The sequence below is a fragment of the Mobula birostris genome, chromosome 26 (genome assembly GCF_030028105.1).
Source record: "Mobula birostris isolate sMobBir1 chromosome 26, sMobBir1.hap1, whole genome shotgun sequence".
NCBI lineage: Eukaryota > Metazoa > Chordata > Chondrichthyes > Myliobatiformes > Myliobatidae > Mobula > Mobula birostris.
In genome coordinates, this window is record NC_092395.1 from 46,497,605 (window position 1) to 46,514,495 (window position 16,891).

The following is a 16,891-nucleotide window of genomic DNA, read 5'->3' on the forward strand; positions in this document are numbered from 1 at the left end:
TTTATTCTAGCATCTTCTCATGTTTGTCATTTACTCATCCTTCCTTTTCCCCCACCTGGCTTCGTATGTCCCCATTTTTCCTTGTCTGCTTTTGCCTAACCCATCTCTGTTGCCCAACTCTACTCCTCCTGACTCCTTTCCCCCCATTATCCTTCACCCCCCCCCACAAATTCACCTAATCACCCTTCCTCCTCTCCTCTTTATACTGAATACCTTTCCAGATGCAAAGTCTAGACCTGTAATGTTAACAATTCCTTTCCTTCCACAGACACAGCTCAACCAAAACTGTGTGCGTGTACACATCTTTTGCTACTAGCGCACAAAAAGTTGTTCACCTCTACCTCGTTAGCATGTTAAGTATATGGCATGATAGGTATATTTCATGACCGCACATAATGACATTTCCTTTTCTGGTTTCTGATGTGGACAGTATTCATAACATGGAGTTTGCAATGATTTGTCTGCAGAGTTTAAGAACTGGCTTATTTATAATGTTTTAATTGAAGAAATTATTGATTCACTATTTCAAATTCCAAAAAAGCAACGAGCATGAAGTGCAAAAGAACTGCTAGCTTATTTAAAGAGGAATGGCTCAATGAAATGGTAGAAACTGCTACACTGAAAGCTCATGAGGTATGGAACATGCTGCTACAAGAAATATTTATGTACAAAGAACAAACTGGACGATAGTTTATTATCTTTAGAATAGCTTCAGGTTTACTTCCATTTAAAAATTCAGTGTGCACATGTTGTCACTGGGCAAAATACTGCACAGCTCAAGATTGTTTCAGACACTGGTCATTACAAATCAGAAGGAACATTGAGCTCAACCCAATGAATTCGTTCAGTTTGATTATTGCTGTAAATCTCTTGATACCTTTGCAAGAGTCAACAACTACTTCAGTTTCTCAATGTGAAGAAACTGGCACACACCTAACAATTTATTTCAGCTATAAAGTGGGAATGATGTGAGAAACAAATTGCATGTCAAGATGTGTCATTTGTACCACTATATTAATTTCTACTCAGAATAACTACTAAAGACTTTCACAGGAAATAGGTCAGTTTAATACCAGAACATTTCAAGGCATTCTGAACATAATTACATACTTGAACATATGCAATACTCTTCTAGGCATAGTCTGCCACAGACAGTGGATACTGCGCTGAACTGAACAATCTCCATCATAACAGGTGAATCACAAAGCTGTGCGCTTAGCCCCCTACTCTACTTGCTTTACACTTATGACTGTGTGGCTAAGCACAGCTCTAATGCCATGCTCAAGTTTGTTGACGACACCACTGTCGTTGGGCGAATCAAGGGTGGTGATAAATCAGGATAAAGGAGAAAGATTGAAAATCTGGCTGAGTGGTGCCACGACAACAATTTCTCACTCAATGTCAGCAAGACCAAGGAGCTGATGATTGACTTCAGGAGGAGGAAACCAGAGGTCCACGAGCCAGTCCTCATGGGGGGGGGAGGGGAGAGAGGAGGGAAATCAGAAGTGGAGAGGGTCAGCAACTTTAAATTCCTCAGTGTTTTCATTTCAGAGGACCTGTCCTGGGCCCAGCATGCAATTGCAATTACGAAGAAAGCACGGCAGCACCTCTACTTCCTTAGAAGTTTGCGAAAATTTGACATGACATCTAAAACTCTGACAAATTTCTATAGATGTTTGTTGATAAGTATATTGACTGGTTGCATCACAGTCTCATGTGGAAACACCAATGTCCTTGAACAGAAAATACTCTGAGTAGTGGATTCTGCCTAGTCCATCATGGGTAAACCCCTCCCCACCACTGAGCCCATCTCCATGAAGCACCATCTCAGGAAAACAACATCAGTCATGCTCTCTTCTAGCTGCTGCTATCAGGAAGGTACAAGAGCCTCAGGACCCACACCACCAGGTTCAAGAACTGTTATTACCCCTTAACCATCAGGCTCTTGAAACAGTAGGGATAACTTCAATCAGCTCATCACTGAGCTCTTCCCACAACTTATGGACTCACTTTTAAGGACCATCTCATGCTCAATTTTTTTTGTATTTGCGCAATTTGTGCAAATCCTGTTGGGCACAGTCTTTCATTAAGTTTATTATGGTTCTTGGATTTGCTGAGTATGCCGCAAGAAAATGAATCCCAGGGTTGTATATGGTGACGTATATTATATATAACATAAATATATACACATGCACATACATACACACATTGATAATAAATTTAAACTATTGTCCATCAACACACATCAATGGTGAGACAAGCAAGCTGAAGAATATGACACACTCCCTCGATTTTGGACACTGCTCATACAGGCTTTACTTTAATTTCTGTCATCTCCCATTCACTGTGGACTTCAATGTGTGGCCCCTTCTACATCAAAATGCACTGTTGTATTTTCAGACAACCAGATCTTAAGCTCTAGAATTTCCTCCCTGAACTATTCTATAATTTTTTTTTACACCCATTAAAACGGCTCTTTGACCAACCTTTGGGCATCTGTTCAAATATCAAGTAGCTCAATGATATTCTCTTTAATAATTTTCCTCTGAAATACCTTGGGATATTTTACCATGCTTAAAACACTATACAAATACGAGTTGGTTCTGCAAGTTTGACTGACCAGACCAGTGAGTGATGTCATTGCTGCAGACCACGCAGATGAACAAATTGCTCTGCAATGATGGAAAAGCTTAGTTTTAAATCTATATAAGCTTAAGATAATATGGCAACTTCTGCTGCCATTACAATTGAAGGATTACAAGTGAAATTAATTAAAGTCACTTATATATTCTATTACGCACCATGTTAGTTTTATTTTGGATAAAGTAACAAGCCAGTTGTTAGATCAACCAGATGTTTTAGTAGCATGCTTGCACGGTTTCTACACCTTAAACTGGTAGCTGGTAGGAACTGCCTACTGGGTTGGTCACAGAGCACAACAGTTCAGCAAATTATAAACATGAGAACGTCTACAGACACTGGAAATCTAAAGCAATACCAAGTGCTGGAGGAACTCAGCAGGTCATTGAGTAAATATGAAAATGAATAAACAGTTGAAAATTTGAGCCGAGAAGGGTTTTTCATAGATGCTGCCCAACTTGTTGAGTTCCTCCAGCATTTTGTGTAGGTTACAACAGTTCAGTGCTTGATTGGACAAATATTACCATCTAAGATGATTTATAGAAGAACCTCCCTGTATGCAATTGAGCAATTGGTAATTCATAGCTAAATTTAGATTGCTGTTAATGGCAATATTGGCATAGATCATTTAGACCAAACACACACCTACATACACTCTCCAACAAGGACTTGCAGTTATATTCAGTAAAAAGTCAATAATTTGGCATCTGATTGCTTGGAAATGGTATAGCATGACTCACTCATTTACCCAGAATAAGCAGGAGAGCCGGGGTGGCAGGGGGAGGGAAGAGAGAAGAGAGGGGGGACAGCAGTTCCTAGTGTGCAAGGACAGTCTTTGTAGAATGCAGAGCTGGAGTTGGGTTTTCAGCCAGGGTGAGGAATGAGTCCTGATGAAGGGTCTCAGCCTGTAACATCAACCGTTTATTCTTTTCTAGAGATACTGACTGGCCTGCTGAGCTCCTCCAGCATTTTGCACATGTTGCTTTGCATATTGCTTACTCCTTTTAAACATTTACTGTTAAATTATACTACTGTGCAACTTGTAAAACAAAGTGAAAGAATTTCCAGTTATTAGTAAGTAACAGCTAATACCAGACCAACAAAATCCCAAGGGTGTCAGGTTACTTGACTTTCATTGTAGCAGGTTTAACAATAAAATGCCCCACGACACCTCAAAGACTACCAAGCTAAAGGTGATGGTAATCTGTTAAAAGGAGGAAACACTAGGGTGCAAACTTAACTATAGAGGTAGGTTACAAGAGGAGCTTTGTGGGAGAAAATTCCAGAGCTTGGAGCATCCGTAGCTGAAGTCACACCCTTTTAGGGAGAAATGATTAGTTTTGGGGATGAGAGGACAGAATGGGATTAATTCTGGGGATGCTGAGTGAGGTAGAATGGGATTAATTCTGGGGATGCTGAGTGAGGTAGAATGGGATTAATTCTGGGGATGCTGAAGGGACAGAATGGGATTAATTCTGGGGATGCTGAAGGGACAGAATGGGATCAGTTTTGGGGATGCTGAAGGGGGCAGAATGGGATTAATTCTGGGGATGCTGAAGGGGGCAGAATGGGATTAATTCTGGGGATGCTGAAGGGGGCAGAATGGGATTAATTCTGGGGATGCTGAAGGGGGCAGAATGGGATTAATTCTGGGGATGCTGAAGGGACAGAATGGGATCAGTTTTGGGGATGCTGAAGGGGGCAGAATGGGATTAATTCTGGGGATGCTGAAGGGGGCAGAATGGGATTAATTCTGGGGATGCTGAAAGGGGCAGAATGGGATCAGTTTTGGGGATGCTGAAGGGGGCAGAATGGGATTAATTCTGGGGATGCTGAAGGGGGCAGAATGGGATCAGTTTTGGGGATGCTGAAGGGGACAGAATGGGATTAATTCTGGGGATGCTGAAGGGGGCAGAATGGGATCAGATTTGGGGATGCTGACGAGGACGCAATGGGAGAAACATGTTACCTAACATCAAATGTAGATTGGATTGCAGCGTAGAAGCAAGCCTCACAATACCCATAATAGTGTGTCAGTGGATAACTCCAATTACCAAAGTGTGGCTATGGCATACAACGAGCATCATGGGAAGAAAAAGGATCTTGTGCTTTCCCGGCTTCTACCCAGGTACAGGTATCGATTACGGCCGATGTTTCAATGACACACTCTGCCATCTTCATCAGAGATGATGCCTGGGCATGTCTAGTTCAGTGGTATTTATACCCCTTTATCATCCTCATTGGCTAGTCATCATCCAATCATGTTTCTACTTTTCACATTTGTTTACAACCAAATTCCAGTTTTTACTTAGAGCGAGATCTTTGTCTTTATTAAAATTCTTTTTGTCTAGTTTTATTTCAATGGCTTCCTTTACCAAACATTTCCAAAAGCCATTGGTGCAGCACAGTAGTTTTGTGCTGAAGTCAGTCCTATGGCTATTGCGAACACAATGTTCTGCTACTGCTGATTTCTTTGGCGCCTTTACTTCCTGAAAAAAACTAAAGAAATTTGGCCTGTCCCCCTAAACCCTCACTAATTTTTATAGATGCACCGTAGAAAGCATTCTTCTAGGGTGCATCACAACCTGGTATGGAAGTTGTCCTGTCCAAGACCGAAAGAAGCTGCATAAGATCGTGAACACGGCGCAGCACATCACACAAACCAATCTTCCATCCTTGGACTCACTTTACACCGCATGCTGGCGGAGCAGTGGTGCCAGGATAATCAAGGACCCGACCCACCCAGCCAACACACTTTTCGTCTCTCTTCCCTCCGGGAGAAGGTTCAGGAGCTTGAAGACTCGTATGGCCAGATTTGGGACAGCTTCTTTCCAACTGTGATAAGACTGCTGAATGGATCCTGACCTGGGTCTGGGCCGTACCCTCCAAATATCCAGACCTGCCTCTCGGTTTTTTTGCACTACCTTACTCCCCATTCTTCTATTTTCTATTTATGATATAAAATTTAAAATTTTATTATTTACTAATTTTAACTATTTTTTAATATTTTAATATTAATATTCGTAATCCAGGGAGTGTGAAGCGCAGAATCAAATCTCGCTGTGATGATTGTACGTTCTAGTACCAATTGTTTAGCGACAATGAAGTATAAAGTATAACCCACACAGATACACTTCCTGTGTTCCTTCATGTGGGTATCCCTTTGGGTCACTGGAGAAATCTGCTTTTGAAATAGTCGTTTGTCATCGAAACATCAGTTATAATCAATACCTGCTCCCAGATGAAAACCTGAGAAGAGTTTATTCATTACAGGAAGAAGATTTGGGCTTTGTTGATCAGGCTATCAAGCAGCACTAGAGGAAGGACAACAAACAATTTCAAAATGGAGCCAAAATAAGAACAAAACAGATCAGATGGAGTTTTAATACAGAAGCTTGTGATGCTGCCTTGAAACTCCACTGACCCGGCTTTGATCCTGATCTCCATCACTTGGAGTTCGTATTATCTCACCATGACTGTGTGGTTTTCTCTTAGTTGGGTTGGCTTCCACCCAAAGATCTAGGGGTTAATAGATTAATCAGCTTACTATTAACTACTCCTGGTGGCTGGTCAGAAAACCAAGCAGGAACTTACAGGCACACGAGAGAGCTGGTTGCAAGGGAAAGGCAAAAATAACAATGCTCTGTGAAACAGACTTTCATTTAATAAGGCAACATGAAATTATGAAATAAAAATATGGTATCGTGTTATGAATGGACTGAGCTGATTTATGTGATATTAGATGACCTACCTTGGCTCCACTGTGGTGTCCCGTGCAAACAGAAAATTCAGAAGACATGCAACTACTATGGATTATGCAACAGGAAAAAGAACTTCAGAGAGGACAGAAAATTGAAGGAAAAATATTGAAGCACTATATTAATGTTATTCTGTTTTTGGTTCCTCTGTCATTGCATTGGCATGCTCTTACTGTAGAGCCATTCACCACTACAATTTAAATTGCTGCAGATTATTCAACATTTTTTATTTAACTAAATGTTCTGCTATCTAGTTTAGCATTTAAATATTCAACCAGTGGATTGTCCAATCAAAACTATTTTGTGTTGACTGTCAGGACATGCACTGGTCACTTCCTCGTTATTTCAGTTATTTCAACAGTGCATGTCAAAACTCGTTCTGTCATGTAAAACTTCACATTCCTTTTATAAGACCATAAGATATAGGAGCAGATGCAGGCCATTCAGTCCATCCAGTCTACTCCGCATTTCAATCAGGAGTTGATCCAATTCTTCCAGTCATCCCCACTTCCCTGCCTCCTCCCCATACCCTTTGATGCCCTGGCTAACCAAGAACCTATTACTTTTATATTCAAAACTGGACATTCTACAGCCATAAAATAGTAACAGTGTCAAAGAAATTAAGGATGAAGGAAAACAAAACCGAAAAAGATTGTTACAAGTCACAAATCTTACATGAAATGAATTGATAGACTTATGAAATTCTAATATCAATGATTTGTACCAAATAACTCAATGATATGAAAGCTGCATAATGCAAACACTTCAAGCTCAATCTTTACTCACTATTCAAATTTTATATTTGGTTCTCCATTTGTCACTGTATTACATTCCTGAAATATTGACACTTCCCTCACTGAGCATTAAACATTTATGAAAATGAACTGCCTGCTGCTGCTAAGCATCAAGGTTGGAGTGTCTGACAGCTTTCTTGTGTGGATCTCACATTTTAAACCTTCAGTGGATTAGATGGGTAGTCATGTGGCTGAGTTGTCATAATCTCACCCCAGGATGAAAAGCTCACAGGCTCAAGATTTACTGCAGATAAGAGACTGCAATATCTCGGATAACACTGCCAAAGCTGTACTGAAAGAGTGCTGCGCTCAAAAGTCCATTCTGGGAAAAGACATTTAAAGTCCATGCTTGTCTTCTCCTCTGTAAACATTCTTTATGACATTATTTTGAAGCACAGCAGCTGGCTCTAGTCAACAGCACTGAGACAGGTCCGCTTGCTAGTATCACGCTGTTACTCGTGGCTTGTGTTCTGTCTAAAATGGCTACTTGCTTTTCGGTATTATATAGTAGCTACATTTCATTGCCTTCAAAGGAGTACGGTATTTTGAGGTGAGTTCTAAATATATTTTTTGGATAGATTCCTGAATTACACTACCATTGGTACATCCTCTTTGGGACCTCAAGGAACATTGCTGAACAGGGATCTTGGGGTGCAAGTTAACAGTTCCCTAAAAGTGGTAACACAGGAGCCTGGGGTGGTGAAGAGAATGTATGGCAAACTTTCCTCTGTCACTACTGTAGGAAAGATTTGATTGGGCTGGAAAGGTTTATTGGAATGGAAAGTTTTAGTAATAATGAGAGATTGGATTGGCTAGGTTTGTTTTCCCAGATGTGAAGGAGATTGAGTGGTAACCCACAGGCATGTGAAACTATGAGACAAATTCTAACTCTCTATCCAATAATCTAAAATAAGTCAGCACAGGGTTATGTTGAGTTGGAGGAGGTGGTTTAGTGGAGATCAAAAGAGAAAGTTTTATTAATTAACTTTATTTGCCATATACTTTTACATGTATTAGGATTCTGTTGTGACGTGTTGCCATGAGAATCAAGAATTCTATAAAAATAAAGTTAGAGGTTAATGTAGAGGTATGGAATAAAATGTCCATAAATACCAGCATTTTATATTCTGTACATTCTCAGGGAAATGCACAGCAGAAATATGGAGGTAGACAACTCACATGGGAATTTGAATAGGTTTGTCTCACTGAGACAGGGTAAAGGAACCAGGTGGAACATTTGGTAAGCAGGAAAAGGGAAGCATTCTTAAAATGTATGAAGTAAAAATCAGGCAGGGCTTGAGAATTATGAGATCACCAGAATGGAGTACAAGGACAGACTTAAGAACCAGAAGGGGATATGAAAAGGCCTTGGTGAGTACAATTAAGGAAAACCCCAAGGTGTTCTACACATACATGAAGAACAGGAGGATGACTAGAGTGAAGACAGGACTGCTCAGGGTTGAAAGAGGTAATGTGTATGGAGGTAGAGGAGGTGGGGTGTTCTGTAGTTAATACATTGTGTTAGTGTTCACCAGCGAGAGGGGCTTGGTGACAAATGTGGAGTCAGCATAGAACAGGCTAATGTGCTGGAACACATTGAGGTTAGGAAAACGATAGTGTTGCGGTTTCTGCAAAACATTAGAATGGACTAGTCTCGGGGACCAGATGGGATATAGCCCAGGTTGCAATGGAAAGCGAAGGTAGAGATTGCTGTGGCGTTGATAACCATTGTACCCTCCCTGGGCACAGGAGTGGCACCAGAGAACTGGAGATAGAAAGCATTATTCTGTTGTTCAAGAAAAATAATAGGGGTAATCCTTGGAATTGTAGCCCAGGGAATTATGTCAGTAGTGGGCAAACAATTGGAGGGGATTCTTACAGACATGGTTGACAAGCATTTGGAGGAGCATGGTCTTATTAGAGATGGTCAGCATGGCTCACAAGCCTAACTGAATTTTTCAAGGAGATGACAAAGTGTGAAGAAACAGACCAATCTTGGATCCAAGTCCATAGGTTCCTTGAAGTTGCCACATAAGTTGATAGAGTAGTTCGGAAGGTGTATGGTGTGTTGACCTTTGTTAGTCAGAAATCAACTTCTACAGCTGTGAAGTTACTTTGCAGCTCTATAAAATTCTGATTAGACCACACTTGGAGTAGTGCGTTCATTTTTGGTTGCGCCATCATAAGGAAGGATGTGGAAATTTCAGAAAAGATGCAGATAAGATTTATCAGGATGTTGCCTGAATTAGAGAATATGTCGTATAAGGAGAGTCTGAGCAATCTAGGGCTTTCCTCTTTGGATGGATAGAGGATGAGAGGTGACTTGATATAAGATTATGAGAGGCACAGACAGAGCAGACAATCAGTATCTTTTCCCAGTGTGGCATTGGCCAATGCCAGAGGACATCCATTTAGGTGAGTGGAGAAATATATATATATTTTTATATATAAAGAGGGATGTCAGAGGCAGGTTCTTTTTATAAACACAGAGTGCTAAGTGCCTGTAACAGACAGTCGGGGATGATGGTAGAGGTTGATACAGTGGGACATGAAAAAGCTCCTAAGAAAATTGGAGTGCTGTGGACTGTGTAGGAGGGACTGTGGAGTAGGTGTATATCAGTCAGCACAACATTGTACTGTGCTGACCTGTTCTAACATGCAGCACGTTGATATCTGGAACGCTCCACCACAGGAAGCGTGGAAGAGGAAAATACAATACATTTAAGAGGCATCTATAAAAGCACCTGGATTTTCAAGGTGTACAAGGCTATGGACTTGATGTGGACAAATAGTATTTACAGTATTTAGATCAGTACAGTGCCTGGAAAGAGTGTGGTTTGTAGAAGGGCCTATTTCTGTGTTGAAAGGCTCCGTCACAGATAGGACCTTAACTTAATTCTTAGGATTTCAACAAAAAAAACACACCTTCTTGATTTCTGTGCTCAAGTCAGCCATGAACTTCGATTTTTCATGCTTAGGTGAGAACTACACCTGTGAGGTGAATACAAACTCAATTGTACAAAACTGAACCCTCCCCCCACAAAAAAAAATGTTTCAGACAAAAATAAATGAGCACCACACATTTAATTTGCTAAACAGTTTTGTACTTTCAGAAATTAAGCATGAAACAAGCATTTCAACATGTGCGTTCAACAGCCAGGTCAGGAAAATGCATAAATCTAATAACTAGAAGGCAACACTAAAATTTAACATTTAACTTGGAATGATTACTGTTTGCAGACTGTAATAACTCACTGCTCAAAGCAACAAAAGAAATGTAATGTATTGGAGATGTGTAATTCAATTTTTCCCCCTGAAATTCACAAGAAACACAATCTTGGAAAGTGCATAGATCAGCATGTCAACAATTGGCATCAACTGCGTATGCAGCAAAAAGCTGTCGCTAAGCATGAACTAAAATAACTGTACTAAAAATAATTTGAAAAATAAACAACAGGATGTTTTTTTTTAAATAGAGAAAAATAATCCAACATGCCCAATTCAAGTACAAAAATAATTGAATCAAAACTTATAGCTCAGGAAAGCATTCAGCCCATCATGCCCTTGACAGTTAGAAAAAGCAATTTAGGACATTACTTGTATTTACATCTGTTGTCTACCACCACTACCCTGTTGGTTACTGAGTTACAGATTCCCTATGCTCATTTATTAGAAAACAAATTAAATGGAAGCAGATGATTACTACCTAGCCTTCACAGTAGAATTCTAGGGAAATAACTGGACTTGGTACAATCTGCGTGAAGAACTACCTAGCGTGCATTGCTCACTTCCTTAGGCCCATGATAGATGCACAGAAAGATACAGCACAGAAACCTACTTTTCAAATTGACAAACGGATCCAACAGAAGCAGGATACTGCTTGTCCCAGAGGGCACGTGCTAACATGGGAGGCTGGATAAACTTGGGCTGTTTTCCCCGGAGCGCCCTACACTGAGGGGAGATCTGATAAAGGTTTACAAGATTATGAGGCATAGACAGAGTGAACAGAGAGAAGCCGTTTCCAGGGCTGATATCAGAGGGCATGCATTGAATGAGAGAGGGGGTAGGTTCAAGGGGGATGTGAGGGGCAAGTTTTTTTTTTAAACTCAGATAACCGTGGATGCCTGGTATGGTGGTAGAGACAAATACATTAGAAGTTTCTAAGAGACGTTTGGATAGGCACATGGATATAAGGAAGTCGGAGGGATATGGACATCGTAGGTTGGAGGAAGGGATTAGTGTTTGTGTGTTTTTGATTTGCTTTTTAGCTGCTTTGGCACAACGCTGTGGGCCAAATGGCCTGCTCCTGTGCTCTCCTATATGTTCTAGAAACAGAAAACGTCAACAAAAGACCTCAAAGATAACCTGCTACTTTTGCCACAGATGCTGCCTTATCAGTTCAATGTTTCCAACACTTGTATGCTTTTATTTCAGATTTGTAGTATCTACAGATTTGATTTTCTTTTTTCAAATTAGTCAAATAGAAAATGGAAAACATATTCTGGAAGGAAACAGCATTCCATAAACATCAAAAAAGTCACAACTTAATGACAACCCCACTTAAACAAGTTTAGAACTATTATAATAAGTGGAAACAAAGAAGTTACATTTACATAATTCTCTGCAGGATATCCTGGAAGATTGTGCAAGTCTTCAGAATACTGAATCATTTACCAACTGAATATTAAGTATATGACTGATCAAGTAGTCTACCTTTGGCTTGCAGATATTAGTCTGAACATGAAGGAAATTGTCTCATCATTTCTGATTAGTGTAATGAATGGACAAAGACCTACTATTAACTTCTTGACCTTTATGGGAATGACCTGATAAATACACTGCACTGAAATGCCAACCTTGGTAGCCTAGGCAAGTTCTGGTGGAAAAACTTAAGCCAGGACATTCTGACTTTCAGGCAAGAATGCAGTCATCTAAATAACAATTACAAGACCTATCAATGTGGAAATTTTATATTTAATTAGAAGAATACTTTCTTTTTCCTCCCGAAGGTAGAAATTCTGGCGGGTAAATTGCCTCAGCATTCAAAACTACAGGGTGTCTCAACAATCTATTCAATAACAATGAGCCACTTCTCAGCTAACACCTGCACAAGCAAATGGGATTAAATGGAAAATACTGAGAAGTTCAGCTCAAAGTTAACATTAGTGTGTTTACTGGAGTTGTAAAAAGCAAGTTGGCTTGTAGTTAAACTGTTATCTCAAGGCGAGGCAGAATTTTGAAAGATGTACACAAGATTGCACGTATACAACACAAGGCTTAGAATCACTAATACAATAAAAGGGACACGAAAAAAGGCAAGCTGTGATCTTACTGAATGGCTTAAAAGAAGGAATGGCCTATGCTCCTATTCCTTATATTCTCATTTACCTCATCAACCCTACTACTGACACTAGAAATATTTTCATCACAAATTCTCTAACTCCATATCCTTGGACAACAGAACTTCAAGAAAACTCTCTCCATAACTTTGAGTGGCAATACAATTCCATCACTTAAAGGGCAAGAATAAACAATATCAATACCCAGACCCTAGTGCCAAGTTCTTTTTTTCTAGTTTAACTCAGATCAGATCTATGCTGAAGAACTCATAACTCTCCCAAAAAACACTCATATTCAGTACTGGTTATTTTTTAACCCAACATTACCTCCACTTTATCGCAAGGCTTCCATTTTTTCATGCACATTTCAGTTTACGTTGGAGTTTATCCAAGTTGACTAACTGGTTTTCCTTGAGCAGCATTATAAATATTTCTGCCCATTTGCCAGAATCAAAACTTGTACCCTATGCAATTGTGACAAATGGTTTCAATTCCTCTTGAAACACTTCAAAGACTGCAGATTGGCTGAAGATGGCACATCTTCCCTCTACTGTTGTCTGACTGAACAGAATCACTCACCGCTACCACTCTTACCTATTCAATTATCACCAGTGAATCACTCAGAATGCCATTGTTCCAAATTTGCACCATTAGACTTTCTTCCAACAATATCACCACATATATGCTGATGGCACCAAGCTAAACATGCTCGAGACAATCTCTTTTGGCCTGTTTATTATCTCTAAACTGTTACATTCTCTACTTGATATCCAGCACTGACTACTCCAATGGGCTGATCAAAGTCGTTAATTTTGCCTCCCATCACGAACTCTACTCTCCAGTCATCAACTCCATTACCAACCTGAACCCAAAGTGTCTCCAAGTGTGTCATATCAAATGTACAGCTTTATTTTAAACTACAAATCCACAGCAGCAAACACCTATTTGCACTTATCGACATAAGATGGGGATAAGTTGGGTAATGTTGTGGAAGTGCAAATAGGTGTTTCATAACATTACCCAACTTATCTCCATCTTATGTCGATGCTCTTAAACCAAAGGTCACCCAAAACTCTACTGCCTGCATCCTTATTCACATCCGAATCATTCCCCTCTCCCCATTCAATGAGCTAAGTTCCAAGTCAGACCTTAATTTTAAATTCACATCCTTAACAAACATATCCATGGCCCACTCTTCCTGATCCATAATCTTCACTTGCCTATAATACTCCAAAATCTTTTCCCATCTTCTGTTCTGGATCCAGCACATTCACAGGTCCATCCACTGCCAAAGACCAAAGCTCTAGAATTTGCTTCACAACCATCTCGTCCACTTGCTCCCCCCAAAATACATGGTCTCACCAACAGAATGCCTTGGGCAATATCACCCACTCCTTGTAAGCTTCTACCCACAATCTGACTTGTCAGCAGTTGTTTTTTTTTTGCTTGACAAGTCTTGTCAAGTTTACAGCACTCTATAAACACATTACACGGGATAGTATGAAATCTCTTTGGAAACATGTTCTACGATACTTATAGGTAAGCATTCTGCAAGCTCCACTCAAAACCGACATAGCACAGGCAGCAGGGTGAGCATCGCATTACCATGACTAACCCCGGGCCTCTGACACCGGCCTTCAGCTTCCTCCCCTCTAGCCCACCTTCCCCTCCCTCCGTACCAATATCTCCACCTCGACCTCCCCATCCCAATCCACAGCCTCCCCTCCCGCCCCGGAACCCTTCAGGCCGCCGCCGTCCACCGAACCCCTATCCACCAAGCACCCCCCTCCCACCTCCGCCGTCCCTCCACTTACTCAGCCGTGTCCCCTCGAGTGGGGGACGGTCCTTCCCCCACCGTGGTTGTGATGGTGAGGGTGGGCAATACCGCCTTTCGCTTGGAGAACATTATGCTGCTCCTCGCTGTGTACTCTCAGCCTTGCCTTGCCTTGCCTTTCCCTCCCCTCCGCTGTCCGCCTGCTTTTCTCTTCCTTACATTTCAATTTCACTGACGGCCGTTCCTCCGACACACGGAGGGAAGTTCAGGCTCAGCTCCGCCAACTGCTTCCGGGGCAAGGCAGGTCCTGCAAGCGGCCCGCTACAGGCAGCCGGGGAGCTCGGGCCGCGCATTGCTATGGGAGACGAGTAGGCGGAGCTTGAAACTGGTTGCTGAGAGGAGTGATTGGCAGAGTGCACCTGGTTGCTATGGCGAGGAGTTTGGTGACTATATGGGAGGGGAGGTTGCTCGTTGCTATGGGAAAGGTGGTGCTTGGTTGCTATGGGTGGGGTTGTGCCTGGTTGCTATGGGAGGGGTAGTGCCTGGTTGCTATGGGAGGGGTAGTGCCTGGTTGCTATGGGAGGGGTAGTGCCTGGTTGGGGGAAGGCCCAAATTGCTGAGGAAGTTAGGGGAAGGCCCAAGTTATTGTGGAAGCAATGGGTGGGGTCTTGTCATTTGAGAAAGCAGCGTGTTGGTTGAAATGGGAATGGGGAAATTGATTTACCAGAAAAGAATCACAATCAGGTTTATTATCACACTCTAATATGATGTGAAATTTGTTGTTTTGTGGCAGCAACACAGTTCAAAGGCATTAGATTAAATTGCAAAATAAATGCATCCTGCAAAAAAAAAGGGAATAATGACATAGTGTTCACAGATTCATGGACCATTTAGAAATCTGATGTCAGCGGGGACGAAGCTGTTTCTGAATCATTGATTGTGGATCTTCAGGCTTCTATACCGATGATGGAAGCGAGAAGAGGGTGTCTCAGATGTCGAGGATCCTTCATGAGGTACTACCTGTTGAAGATATCCTCAATGGTGGGAAATGTTGGGTCCTGATGTTTTTGTCCTGAGAGTCTTCGGAAGTCATGAAGGAGGCATTAATCTTGTTGCATGCAATTGTTTATTAAACATACTTTATACTTTATACTTTATTGTTGCCAAACAATTGATACTAGAACGCACAATCATCACAGCGATATTTGATTCTGCGCTTCCCGCTCCCTGGAGTACAAATTGATAGTAAATATTAAAAATTTAAATTATAAATCATAAATAGAAAATGGAAAGTAAGGTAGTGCAAAAAAACCGAGAGGCAGGTCCAGATATTTGGAGAGTACGGCCCAGATCCGGGTCAGGATCCATTCAGCAGTCTTATCACAGTTGGAAAGAAGCTGTTCCCAAATCTGGCTGTACGAGTCTTCAAGCTCTCGAGCCTTCTCCCAGAGGGAAGAGGGACGAAAAGTGTGTTGGCTGGATGGGTCGTGTCCTTGATTATCCTGGCAGCACTGCTCTGACAGCGTGCGGTGTAAAGTGAGTCCAAGGACGGAAGATTGGTTTGTGTGATGTGCTGCGCCGTGTTCACGATCTTCTGCAGCTTCTTTCGGTCTTGGACAGGACAACTTCCATACCAGGTTGTGATGCACCCTAGAAGAATGCTTTCTACGGTGCATCTATAAAAATTAGTGATTTATTTTTACAAATAAAAATTTGTAATGAACATTAGAAAATGATGAGGGTGAAGGAAGGAAGATGAAGCATGAGGGTGAGAGAGAGAGAGAGAGAGGGAGACAGGAAAAGAGACCCTCATGGCAGGGAAAAGAACAGAGACAAAGAGCAAATGTGACCAATTCAACATGGTCTGGTCTTCGCATGTCAGACTGATAATTCCATAGATGAGAGTTAACCAATAAGACAGCCCCTTTTTAAGTTATGCAATACCACAGCTGCAACGGTGAAAAAAAACACACTGAACACACACATATATAGGTAGTTATATAAACTACAAAGGAAATAACAATTACACAGTCCAATCTACCATTCTCCTCTTTGATTCTAAATCACATATTTAGAATCATTATATCTGAAAATTCAGAGGCAGAAAAACTACGCTAAGTATAAAATAATCAAAAGTTCGCCTAAGATATGGAAATATCAAAGAGTATTTATAATATTGTGTCATTGTTAGGAAGATTGTCTTACTAAGTAGGCACACTTACGTGAGTTTGAACTGCTCTATTAATAATTGCCCTTATTCTTGTAAAGAAAAAATATGTAAATTATGATTAGGCATATCAGGACAAATATTATGACTCACAATGTTGAGTAACCCCAGCTTCCTAGACTTAATTGAATCCAGTCAAAGAAATCCCATCCATCAGATTGATGTATTTTAGCTGTTTCTTTATGGATATGATCAGCCAAATCAGTTATGTCTTCAGACTCATCAGGTAGGTACAGCACTCCTTGCCTATAACTATACATGTTTCTCTTCCTGCTCTTAACCGCTAAGAGAAGATCTAATGCCAAACAATTTTGAAGAACCATATCACACATGCTGACTATTTCTGTTGTTACTTTCTC

At 41.0% G+C, this 16,891-nt stretch overlaps 1 protein-coding gene across 1 annotated transcript in view; it reads right to left on the reverse strand.

Moving 5' to 3' along the window:
- map2k2a (mitogen-activated protein kinase kinase 2a) overlaps window positions 1-14,619 on the reverse strand; it is a 95,029-nt gene extending 80,410 nt beyond the window's left edge. Inside the window, exon 1 of the mRNA XM_072244032.1 lies at window positions 14,346-14,619. Within this exon, the coding sequence (XP_072100133.1) occupies window positions 14,346-14,437 (92 nt within the window). The 5' untranslated portion in view covers window positions 14,438-14,619. The remainder of the gene's footprint in view (window positions 1-14,345) is intronic.
- Window positions 14,620-16,891: the final 2,272 nt, after the last annotated feature.